Here is a 12,291-nt window from a genome sequence, read left to right on the forward strand (position 1 = left end):
TATGTGAGGACTAACATCCTGCTGTCCTGTGAGAACACCTGTTACAGGTAAGCAACACTTGCTATACTGAGGGAATGCAGGTGTCACACTGGGTTATGTACAGTGTCTGTGACACTGTCTGTCTCCATCTGCTGGCAGGGAGGCAAAACCCAGGAGTCTGGACTGATCTGTGGTGGTACAGGACCAAACATTAGCAGGTAAGAACCAATTTTCCTATATTTTTCCTGAATATTAATTGTGGAAATCTTGAAAAACAGACCTCTGTGGGACACTGAGGAACCAGTTTGCTGTTTCTGGACCAGTGTGCCTTTTTAGTTTCATTCCTAGATTTTCTTTCTCGCCCTACAATTTTGTATAGCTTTATATAGCTTATAAATCAAAGGAGGACACTTTATTGTGGCCACACCTCCCCCTTCTTATATTGTCTTCCCCGTGCCCTTTCCAGTGGTTTGTGCTTATACTCACTCACTGTACGAATACTTACGTGGGACTTGCATAGAGTTCCAGTGAGGAGCAGCACCTTTGGAACTGGTTAGGCAGAAGGTGCTTTTTGAGAGCTAAAAAAAACAAAAACCTTGACACAACTCAGCAAGGAAAAGTAAATCAAAATGACATAAGGGATTCTGTAATAACTCAGTTGGCAGTCAGAAGACAGAAATCTTCAGAAAACACCACTTTAAGAGACGACAGATTCAGCTCGCAGAGATTTAGATAGGAAATCCTGCAACTGAAAGGGCCAGTGACTTCAGAACTGAAGAGCTGGCCCGCTTCCAGAACACAGTCACTGACTGAGGAGAGGCAGTTTGAGTGCTGCTCCATAGTGTCTAATGCCTCGGACATTGCAGCAAAGCAGAGCTGAGTTTGGGCTCTGCTCAGTCACTTCTGGATAGGCAGAGCCAATCTTGGTTTTACCCCTATTGCATCTTCAGTTCCTCTTAAGAAGGAAGTGTGGCAAAACCAAGACTGTTCAAACTTTCCCTGAAGATGTGGCATGCACCCCAGTCATGTTATGATACTGATAACTGAGTGACACTTGCCCATTGCAAAGTGTACTTATGAGATAGCAACTCTTGACCTAGAATGCCTTATTGCTTGTAAGCTTGCTATTAAAAATGTTTTATATTTTCACCTTTAAATATTTAGATATTTGGCGTCTGAGATTTCTCCCCAGCGACTCCCATTCTGTGTTTATAAAATTACCATGTATAGCTTGTAGCATAATCTTTTGTTGCCAATTAACTTAACTTGAACCTGCATATGTTTTGGGTCTCTATATCAAAGAGCAGCTTACAAATAATCTGTGAAGTGAACAAGCCAAAGGTTGTTCTGATCTAATTCTAGGCTGTGCTTTTTTTTTTTTTTTAAATCTTGCTCCCCAAACAGCGTGCTGTAAAGAAATTTCTTGGGTTAATGACCAACCACAATGTACCTGTGTATCTCATCGATATCTCTGTCCTGGGCCTGTTCCAGGAAAATCTGAAGCAGCTGGGAAGCTCCCCCGATAGCATCAGCCCAGGGTGCAGCTACTTCTGTGCCCCCCGAGACTTCACCACCTTTGCACTGCTGGAGAAGTTCTGGAAACACGAGGTTAGGCTGCAGGTTTTCCCTCCATTGCTTTTGTGATGCTCCTCACTGATATTGTGTAACATGGCCTTCGTCTGCAACTGGCCTACAAATTTCAAGCCATCGTGCAGGTGGTCATTTTATTATGCCTGCGGATTCTCTCTCTGCAGAGCCCAGAGGGACAGGGATAGCACATGCACAGGTCATGGCTGAAAGCAGAGGTAGACTCTGTTGTGCACTGCCATGTGGAAACACCTAGGTTGGATTCCTGGTTCCGATCTAATGCTGTCTGGGTGGGTCGGGTTTGGGGATGCTGTGGAGGCAGAGTTCACAGCCCCCTGGAATGAGGGAGTCATAGTCAAACTACAATGGTGACTTCTAGTGTCTGAAATTAGGGCCCATGATTGAAGAGTTCTGGAAGGAGATCTGCTATGCAGCTCCTGGCCCAAGGACTGTCACTGCAATGACTGGAGTAAAGTAAGTTGAGAGGGGATATAAAATAGGGAAAAATTATTCGGGTAGGGCTTGACCCATGGCTCAGTGGCAGGGCTATGCTCTGCCATGCGAAGGCCCCTAGGTTGGCTGGGGTTGGGGGGGGAAACTGCAATGGTGACGGCATTCCTAGTCCCTAGAGAAGAGGGCGGTTGTGGTCATTGCCTACTGGTGCCACCTAATGGCCCCAACCCAGAGCTGTTGCTGCAGTGACCGGATTGTATATGTTAGGAGCATGGTGGGGGGTGGAAATCCCCAGGTAGTTCGGAGTGAAGGCTAATGGTGCCAGATCCCCAGCCCTGATTCAGACTAAGCTGGAAATACAATGGAGCAGGAGCAAAATGGCATGTCAAAAAAAAAAAAAAGGTGAACAAGGAAATTTTAAGACTTAAAAAAAAAAAAAGTAAAAATCTTTAAATTGAGAGACGTGCCTACTCCTTGATCAGCTTTTAGAAGTTTAATAACTCAGTAAAATTAAGATACGGAGAGATGGCCAGCAGCGACTTGGGGGCTATCCAGTCTTTCCATATGTATGACTGATTACGATTACCTACCTGTTGGTGAGCGGTTGTATGTGTGCACCCAGTGTAGAGAGCTTCTGGCTCTTAGAGAATGAGTCTGAACTCTGGAGGTGCTGAGGCAGACAGTGTGGGTACAGTAAATAGAGGAGACCTTCAGGGACATAGTAGAGCTGTCTAAACTCCAGTCTAGCAGCAATTGTGCTGCTTAGGAGGAGCAAGGGCACCTGGCAGGAGACTATGACCTTGGTGTGGCAGGAAGTGGTCCTGTATCTAGGACCTGTCTTCTAGGTGATGCCTTATCCTCTCGCACCGAAGATATCTCCAGGGGTCAGTGTGCAAGGCGGAAGGATTAGGACAGTGGGTGATGTGATCATTAGTAATGTAGATAGCTGGGTGGCTGGTGAGTATAAGGATCCCTTGGTAACTTGCCTACCTGGCGCAAAGGTAGTGGCCCTCGTACACCATCTAGATAAGATTTTAGAGAATACTAGGGAGGAGCCGACTGTCGTGATACATGTGGGTACCAATGACGTTGGAGGGTGCAGGAGGAAGGTTCTAGAGCCTCAATTTAGGCTCTTAGGAAACTGAAATCCAGAACTTTCAGGCTTGTATTCTCAGAAATGTTCCCCGTTCCATGTGCAAGACCCCAGCGGCATTCTGAGCTCCAGAGTTTCAATGGGTGGATGGTGCAGGGAAGAGGGTTTTAGATTTGTTAGGAACTGAGGAACATTCTGAGGAAGGGGGAGACTATTCTGACAAGATGGGCTCCACCTTAACCAGACTGAAATGAGGCTTCTGGCACTGAACTTTAAAAAGGAAATAGAGCAGCTTTTTACACTAGAGCATGGGGGAAGCTGAAAGTCCGTCAAAAGTGCATGGTTCAGAGGGATGATTCTTCCAAAGATACTTGTAAAGCAGGGAAGTTAGAATATCCTAGTAGAGAGGTTGTGTTTAAGGCTGAAGTAGCCCAGGCAGACTTAGACAAAGAGCACCCAGATGTGAATGATTTTGCACTGCCTGTATCATTTGATAATATGCAGGGTATGAATACAAAGAGAAATGAAAGTACAAATAAAAGGCATACTTTAAAATGTCTGTGTGCGAATGCCAGAAGTCTGAACAGTAAGCTTGGTGAGTTAGAATGTATGGCATTATACGAGGATATAGACATTAATACCCAGTTCATAAACATGGTGGAAGGAGGATAACCAAGAGGACACTGTGATACCAGGCTGTAAATTATATCAGTACGAAAGGGCAGATTGAATTGATGTAAAAGTTGGCATAAAGTCAAGAATGGTAAAAATCCTCAGGAAACCATGCACTGTAATTCTTGTGGATAGAAATTTCATGTGACTGGTAACCAGCCATCTGGCCAAAATGCTAGCTGAAATTGAATAAAGCAAGTAAATTTGTCACCACAATAACAATGGGAGATTTCAGTTACCTCTATTTTGATTGGGTCAGTGTCTCATCAGGACATGCTAGAGAAGAGGTTACATTTTTAGATGCCATAAATGACTGCTTCATGGAGCATCTGGTCCTAGAACTGATGAGAGGGATGACTACTTTAGATCCTCAATGGAACATATGACCTGGTACAAGGGGTTAGTGTGGTAGGGCTGCTAAGCAATGGTGATCTTAATGCAATCAAATTTGACATAATCACTGGAGCGAAGACATTAAGTAAAATTACTGCAGTAGCATATAATTTTAGAAAGACTGAATGGGGAAATTAGAAAAAACTAAAAGCGGTTGCAAGGGTTTAAAGTTTGTATGAGGCATGAACATTGTTTAAAAATACCATTTTGGAAACCCAAGTGAAATGTACTTGACTTTAAAAAGGTCTAAAGAAGACCAATCAAATGCGAGCACTGTTTAATAGAGAGAGAGGCAGTTAAAGCTAAATGGGCTTGATTCAAAAATGGATAAGCAGACCCAAATTAAAAAAACAGGCAAGAGCATAAACACTGGCAAGTTAGATGTAAAACAGTAACTAGGCTAAGACAGACTTTGAGAAAAAGCTTGCCAGTGAGGCAAAAAACTAATATTAAAATCTTATTCAAGTACATTTTGAAGCAAAAAGCCTGTAATGGAGTCAATTGGGCTACTCAATCAGTGTTTCCCAGTGCTCTTCTGGAGGCACACCTAACCATTCGGTTTTTCAGGATATCCATAATGAATATGCATTAGATGTGTATATTCATTGTGGCAATCTCTAAATCCAACTGGCCAGATGTGCTTTCAGGAGAGGATTGAGAAACACTGCATTAGATGACAGAGGGGCAAGACGAATGCTCAGAGAGGACAAGGAAATAGAAAAACTGTAAGAATTCTTTGCCTTGATCTTTACAGAGGAGGATGTTGGAAACATACCCACACTTGGAGATTTCAAGCAACTATAAAAGAAATATCTGTGACCATGGAGGATGTAATAGATCTGATTGACAAACTGAAGAATAACGGATCACTGGGGCCAGATGGCATCCACCCCAGGGTTCTAAAAGAACTAAAACATGAAACAGGTTACATATTGCTAGTAACAGGTTAGCAATCACTTAAAATAGCCTTGATTCTTGTAGACTGGAAGGTGGCCAATATGCTGATTTAAAAAAAGGGCTCCATGGTGATCCAGGAAACTTGTAGGCTGGTGAGCCTGATACCAATGCCGGGCAAAATGGTAGAAGGCATTCTTAAAAATAAAATCACTGGCCATATACAATAGATGTGACTTAAAAGGGGAAAGTCAACATGGTTTTAGCAAAGAGAAGTCATGTCTTACTAATCTTACCCCTTTAAGAGACTCCTCAGGAAATTACAGAGTCATGGGATAGTAGGCAATGTTCTATTGTGGATTAGTAATTGGTTAAAAAGCAAGAAACAGAGTGTGAAACTAAACGGTCAGTTGTCCAAATGGATAAAGGTCATTAGCGGAGTACCACAGAGATTGGTACTGGGGGACCTGTGCTATTTAACACATTCCGGTAAGATCTGGAAAAGGGAATGAGGAGTGAGGTGATCACATTTTCAGATGACACAAAATTATTCAAAATTTGTTAAAACAGCAGCAGATTGCAAGGACTACATGAGGATCCTGTGAAACTAGGAGTCTGGGCAGCTGAAAAGTACAAAGTGATGCACACAGGGAAAAATAATCCCAACTGCAGGTAACATGATGCTGGGTTCTGTTTTGGGAGTCACTGCCCCAGAAAAGGACCTTGAAGTCCTTGTGGGACTGTACATTGAAAACCTCTGCTCAGTGAATGGCAGTGGTAAAAAAAAAAAAAAAAAAAAAAAGGCAAATAAAATGTTAGGAATGATCCAAAAAGGAATGGAAAAATATATTGCCTCTGGATTTGAGCCATGGGGTGACTGCACCTCCAGTATTGTGTGTAGTTCTGGTCTCCCTGTCTCAAGAGGGCGACAAAAATGATAATGGGGATGGAACATATTCTATGACGAGGGGCTATGCAGGCTAGGGCTCCTCAGCTTGGAAACAAGATGGCTGGGAAGAAGGAACATGATAGAAATAAAATCATGAGTGAGGTGGAATGGGGAAAATAAAGGACAGTTATTTACCCCTTCAAATGATACTAAAACAAGGGGACACTCCATGAAAACTAAAAACCAGCAGGATTCAAAACAGAGCGTAGAAAGTGCTTCTTCACTCTGTGCACTATCCAGCTATGGAATCTGTTGCCAGAGGATTTGTGACCAAGGCGTCTGGCATAGTGGGGGTTTAACAGAGGTTTATTAGCCAGATAGACTAAAGAGAAATCTTTTGCTATTCCTGGGAGTGAGTAACAGGAATTAGAGCTACTTGATGGGATCTTCCAGGTACTTGCGACCTGGATTGGCTACTGTCAGACAGGATACAGGGTCTGAAGGATTTTGGTCTGACCCAGCCAGGCAATTCTTATGTTCTTATGTAATGTGCCTGATGGTGCCAGGCAAAGTGGTGGAAGCCTTTGACGACCAGACTTACTGGGTTTATAGGTAGACAGACATGGATAAATGGAAAAGAGCTCACAAGGATTTAGCAAAAGGAAGTCTTGTCTCACTAATTCTTTTAGATTTTTTTGGAAGATCTTAATAAACCTATAGAGAAAAGCGAGCCAGTTCATAGTGTATTTGGATTTTCAGAAGGCATTTGACAAAGTCTCCCCAAGAGAGAGACTCCTCAGGAAATGACAAATTCATGGGATAAGTAACTGGTTAAAGAAGAGGAAACGAAGATTAGAACTAAAGCTCTATTTTCCCAAAGGGGAGAGGAGTAGTAATGTCCCTTAGGGATCTGTACTGGGACCTATGCTGTTAAACATATTCACAAATGATCTGGAAAAGGCAGCAATGAACAAGGTGATAAGATTCGCAGGCGACACAGAATTAATCGATATTAAAACATGAGCAGATTGTGAATGATTGCAGCAGGACCTTGCGAGAGTGGGGGGGATTGGGCATCCTAATGGCAGAAGACAAGTGAAAAGTGATGCACATAGGGAAAATAGGGCCTAACTGGGAGGGCAGTTTTCAAAAATCCATTTTCGTGAGTCAATTGGCTGTCTAGCTAAAAGTGGATTACAAAAATGCATGTACTCTTACATTGGAAAAAGCAAGCAGTCTTGGAAGTGGGTTTAGGTTAGGGGAGAGTTTTTTTGCAAAACTGCATGTTACCATGTGCATTATTTTTAAGGGAAAAAGCACCTGCACAAAATATAAGCACTAAGCTCAACAGGTACATTTTTTCCTGAGCAATTTTCAAAAGAAAAGTGTGTTCGTATTTTCCTTTTTGAAAAATAGTGCAACGTCCGCTGGTAAAGTATCCAGACTTATGCAACTATGTGGGCAGTTTTGAACATTGCTTCCTGGATTTCACATTAGGAGTCAGCACCCAGGGGTCGCTGTGTGGCGGTGGTCAAAAAAAAAAAAAAAGCAAATAATGTAAGGATTTATTCCTAATGCCTCTGCAGAAATCCATGGCATGACCAAACCTTGAGTTCTGCGTGCAGTTCTGGTCACCGCATCTCAAATAAAGATATAGGAGAACTAGAAAAAGTGCAGAGAAGAGCAACAAAAATGATGAAGGGAATGGAATGGCTCCCTTATGAAGAAAGGCTGAACAGGTTAGAACTATTCAGCTGGGAGAAGAGACAACTGACAGGATACGATAGGGGTTTATGAAATTACGTGTGGTGTGCAACTGGTTAATAGGTAATGGTTACTCCTTTCAAATAGTACTAGGACCATGGGAGACTCCATGAAACTTTCTTAAATTTAAGTTAGTGCACAATTAAGCTGTGGAATTTGTTGCTAGAGGTTGTGCTCACGGCCAGTGGCATAGCTGGGATTAAAAAAATTGTTTGGACAAGTTGCTGGAGAGACAGGTCCCTTAACAGCTAATATCCAGATAGACTAGGGGACTGCCGCCTCCTACCTCTGGGAATGAGCAATGGAATGGTGGATCTGTGCAATAGGATTTGCTGACCATTTCCAAGTTATCCAGATCGGCCACTGTGGGAGGACAGGATGCTAGGCTCGATGTACCCTTTTTGACCTGATCCATGGCATTTCTTATGTGCTCAATTAGAGTACTTTCCCCCCTGCAGGTGAGCTTGCTGCGGTCTGCTGAAAAAGTAGGATTTCAGTGGCTAAAAATCCCGGGGAAGGATCCCCGCCTGGAGGGGATGGAGGACCTCTCGGGGACCGAGATCCCCCTGCACTACATTTTCCGGCTGGCCGCTCACGCCATTCACTTGGTGATCTTCTATGAGAGGAGCGGCAACTATCTGTGGCACGGGCAGCTGAGGCCAAAGCGGCATGTGGACAGGCGGTTTGTGCCCTTCCGCCAGCTGCAGCTGGGGCGCCATGCCGGCGCGTATGACGGGTAAGATGAGCAAGGCCCCAGGTATTAAGCCAGGCGTGAGGGGGGAGCACTGAGGAATGCCCGTAAAGATATTAGCTCAGGCTTCAAGTGGCATGGGGGGGGACCTGTTGTCTATCATGCTTGGCCTTCTTTAGCGTGTTTGTAGATGCTCAGTTTGTTCTTACTACATCCTTCTCTCATTATAGTTTTCTAGCAGGTAAGCACATCTGTTCAGCATGCAGAGATTGGGTCGTTACCTGGATAAGAGTACCTGGCTAACTTTAGGAGAGAAACTGAATGGGACTTACCCAGGTAACTTTAGGGCAGCATTTTTTCCTGGACCAGATTTACCCAGGGTAGGTTTTAACCGAGTAGCGCTCAATGTCAACGCTACCCAGCTAAACTGATGCCCCCTCTCCCCGGAACGCCCACCACCCTCCAACTTCTTACCCAGATAAAAAAAAAAAAACAAAAAAAACTGCCTAGATAAAATTTAGACAGTAACGAGGGGGACGTTCCAATTAAAGGTTTTTGTCTGGGTAAATGAAGTTACCAAGACCAAACCCCTTTGAATGTGGACCTTTAATATATTCCTATATCCTTCCATGAAGGTTACTTCAGTACGGTTTGGTGGTGGCCTAAACAGTATGAGTGGGTGATAAGACTGTGAAAGAAAGTAAAATTTATTCTTAACTTAATTGCCACCCTGTTCCCTCTGTTTCTACCTTTTTCATCTGTCTTGAATAGACCTCTCCAATGTGATCCTCGTTGAAACTGAAACTCCTGTAATTTTGAATGTTTTGCAATGGAATGAGACTCCAGGCCTCGGAAGTTGTGTGTAAAAGTGCTGTGGGTTAATTTTCTCATCCGTACCAGGAACAAATAGAGCCAAATGGCAATAGCAAGAACATAAAGGGAAAAAACCAGTGGAATAATCAAATTAAGATAAGTGGATGATAAATGAACAATCAGAGAGTGCTTCAAGTCTCTTCCTGTACCTTCAAGACAAGAAACTGAATAATATGCCACATTGCTATGGAAAGATAATGAAAATGAAAACCTTTTGGTACACATGATTTGTTCAGATTTTGATCTTGTAGCTATTTAAAAAGACCAGACGCACCATGTGATTGTTCCTTTATAGTCTTATCTCATTTTGATTACATCTTCTTAACCATCTGCTTTTCCCACTCATCTATTTCTCCATTGAGCAATTGTCTGCTCCAGTTTTGACATATTTGTGTTAATTGAAAATGGGAATTAAAACAGCACAGCTGGAAAAATAGGCATTTAAAAATCAAATCAATAAGATCCCCTCTGTGGTTCACTTAATTCCTGGTGAGGCATCCAAAAGCAGCTCATCTGCTTGTCATGAAGATATTAGAGCAGACTTCTGCTGCCGGGCCCATTCTCATCAGCACTCTATGCAGGAGTCACACTGATATGTGCAAAGCTCGAAGACAGCACTGACAGTTGAAGAGGGGAATGGTGGAAGATGAGCCCTAAAAGTAAGCCATAGCAGACAGACTAAATGAATTCTTTGCTTTAGTCTTTAATGAGGAAGATGTAAGAGAGAGATCCACGCTAGAAATGGTATTCAAAGGTGATATTTCAGAGGAACTGAAACGATCGCAAGTGTACCTGGAAGATGTACTAGGGCAAAGTGACAAACTAAAGAGTAGCAAATCATATGGACCAGTTGGTCTACATAGAGTGCTGTAAGAATTGAGAAACGAAATTATGGACCTGCTATTGATAACTTGTAAACTATCATTAAAATCATTTACGGCACCTGAAGACTGGATGGTTGCCAATGAAATCCCAATTTTAAAAAAAAGGATCAAGGGGTGATCCAGGAAACTACAAGCCAGTGAGTCTGACGTCTGTGCCAGGCAAAATGGAAGAAACTATCATAAAGAATACAATTACTGACCATATTAGATAGGCATAGTTTAATGAGACAAAGCCAACATAGGTTTAGCCAAGGGAAGTCTTTGCCTCAACAATGTGCCACATTTATTTTGAGTATTTTGAGAAATTGCAAGAGGAACTTGCAAAACTGGGATTCTGGACATGCAAATGAAATTTAATTTGGACAAGAGCAAAGTGATTCATTTGGGAAAGAGTAACCCGCAAAGCAAGGTTCCACCATTGAGGAAAAAGATCTAGATGTCATTGATAACTCTAGGAAAGGAATGGAGAATAAAACAGAGAATATCATAGTGCCTCTGTATTGCTCCATGGTTCAACCTCATCGTGAATATTGTCTGCAGTTTTGGTCACCACATCTCATAAATCGTACAGCAGAGTTAGAAAAGGTACAGAGAAGGGCAACCAAAATGATAGAGAATGGAACAATTCCCCTATGAGGAAAGGTTAAAGCGGTTAGGACTCCTATTCAGCTTGGAGAAGAGGCAGCTGAGGGGAGATGATACAGAGGTCTGTAAAATGTGTGGAATAAAACAAGTAAATGTTGGTGGTTTTCCTAGCACGTAGCCAGATGGACTCAGGACCAGTGGGTTATTTGCTCCTCTGCTAGCAGATGGGAGACAGATTTCAAAGGTGACGTCACCCTAGATATACCCCTGCCGTGACCTCAGCTCCTCAGTATCTCTGTCTCTCTAGCAGATGTGGACACTATCCCCTCGCTAGCACGGTGCTAGCGGGATTACAGAAAAAAGGAAAGAGAAGCATTTTATCTTTAAGAAGATTTAGTCCCGCTCTCCTGCGGTGATACCTAAGGGTCCCTCCCCCAGTCGAATTCCTCAGGTGATTTCCGATCCCTCAGAGGTGTGCCTTGGTTGGGTAGCCGGCTCCCGGCGTGGACTTAGCCGCTGAAGCAGCTGAAAGGCAGCGTGTGCAAAGCTGAGCACGGCGATGAACGCCAAAGCCCCCCCCCCCGTAGCTGGAGACTCCATTACTCTTTCAAAAAGTATAAAAACTACAGGGTACACAATGAAATTACTAGCTGATACATTTAAAACTAATAAGAAAAAATATTTTTTTACTCAATGTATAATTAACCTCTAGAATTCATTGTCAGAGGATGTGATGAAAGTTGTTAGTTTATCTGCGTTTAAAAAAAAGTTTTGGAAAAATTTGAGGAAGAAAAGTCTGTAAACAATTAAGTTGGAGTTGCAGAAATCTACTTCTTTTCACTGGGATAAGCAGCATGGAATCTGTCTACCCCTTTGAATCCTGCCAGGTACTTATGACCTGGATTAGCCATTGTTGGAAACAGGAGACTGGGCCTAATGGGACCTTTGGTCTGACCCAATATGGCAAATCTTATGTTCTGAAAGGGGGTTTTGACGTTGTAGAAAATGCACAAATTAAATTCAAAATGTGTAAGAAAACAAGAAGTTAAAATGTGTTAAGATAAAAAAAAAAAACCAAAAAAAAAAACCAGAGGAGAGGCTAGAAATAAGATCAAAGGAGGAAACAAAAGAAGCAAAATTAGGACAGGAACCCAGGAAGCATTGTACACGAACAGCAGTAGGAATCATGCTGAGGGCCCACCATATCCAAATCGTGCACCGGACCCCCAAGGTATGTACTGAGATTCGTATGGTTCTTTCCATGTTCCACCCCTGAATCTCTTTGGATTGCTGGCATTTCAGAAGCGCGCACAGACTGGATGCCTTGGCTGCCACTTCTTGGTTACCTGGGTTACAGGATTGCCTCGAGGAGGTGCAAACGGTGCCACCAAGTCAAGATGTACAGCAGTTGCAATGCACTGTCCTAAGAATGGTTCTTCCTTACCTGGGAACATTGGCCTGTGGAAAAGGGGAGAGTAAGTCAAATCCTGCCCAGCTCTTGCTGCTAATACACTAATGCAGCAGCAGGATGGAG

The 12,291-nt window shown here is 43.0% G+C and overlaps 1 protein-coding gene across 2 annotated transcripts in view; it reads left to right on the top strand.

Annotated features, from left to right (window-relative positions):
- The window catches only part of FKTN (fukutin), a 76,541-nt gene that overhangs the window by 24,347 nt on the left and 39,903 nt on the right, over nt 1-12,291 (top strand). For both annotated transcript variants that reach the window (XM_029604709.1, XM_029604717.1), the window contains exons 4-5: nt 1,384-1,587; nt 8,183-8,460. In XM_029604709.1, coding sequence (XP_029460569.1) covers nt 1,384-1,587; nt 8,183-8,460 — 482 coding nt within the window. The remainder of the gene's footprint in view (nt 1-1,383; nt 1,588-8,182; nt 8,461-12,291) is intronic.

Source organism: Rhinatrema bivittatum, chromosome 1, assembly GCF_901001135.1.
Source record: "Rhinatrema bivittatum chromosome 1, aRhiBiv1.1, whole genome shotgun sequence".
Taxonomy (NCBI): Eukaryota; Metazoa; Chordata; class Amphibia; order Gymnophiona; family Rhinatrematidae; genus Rhinatrema; species Rhinatrema bivittatum.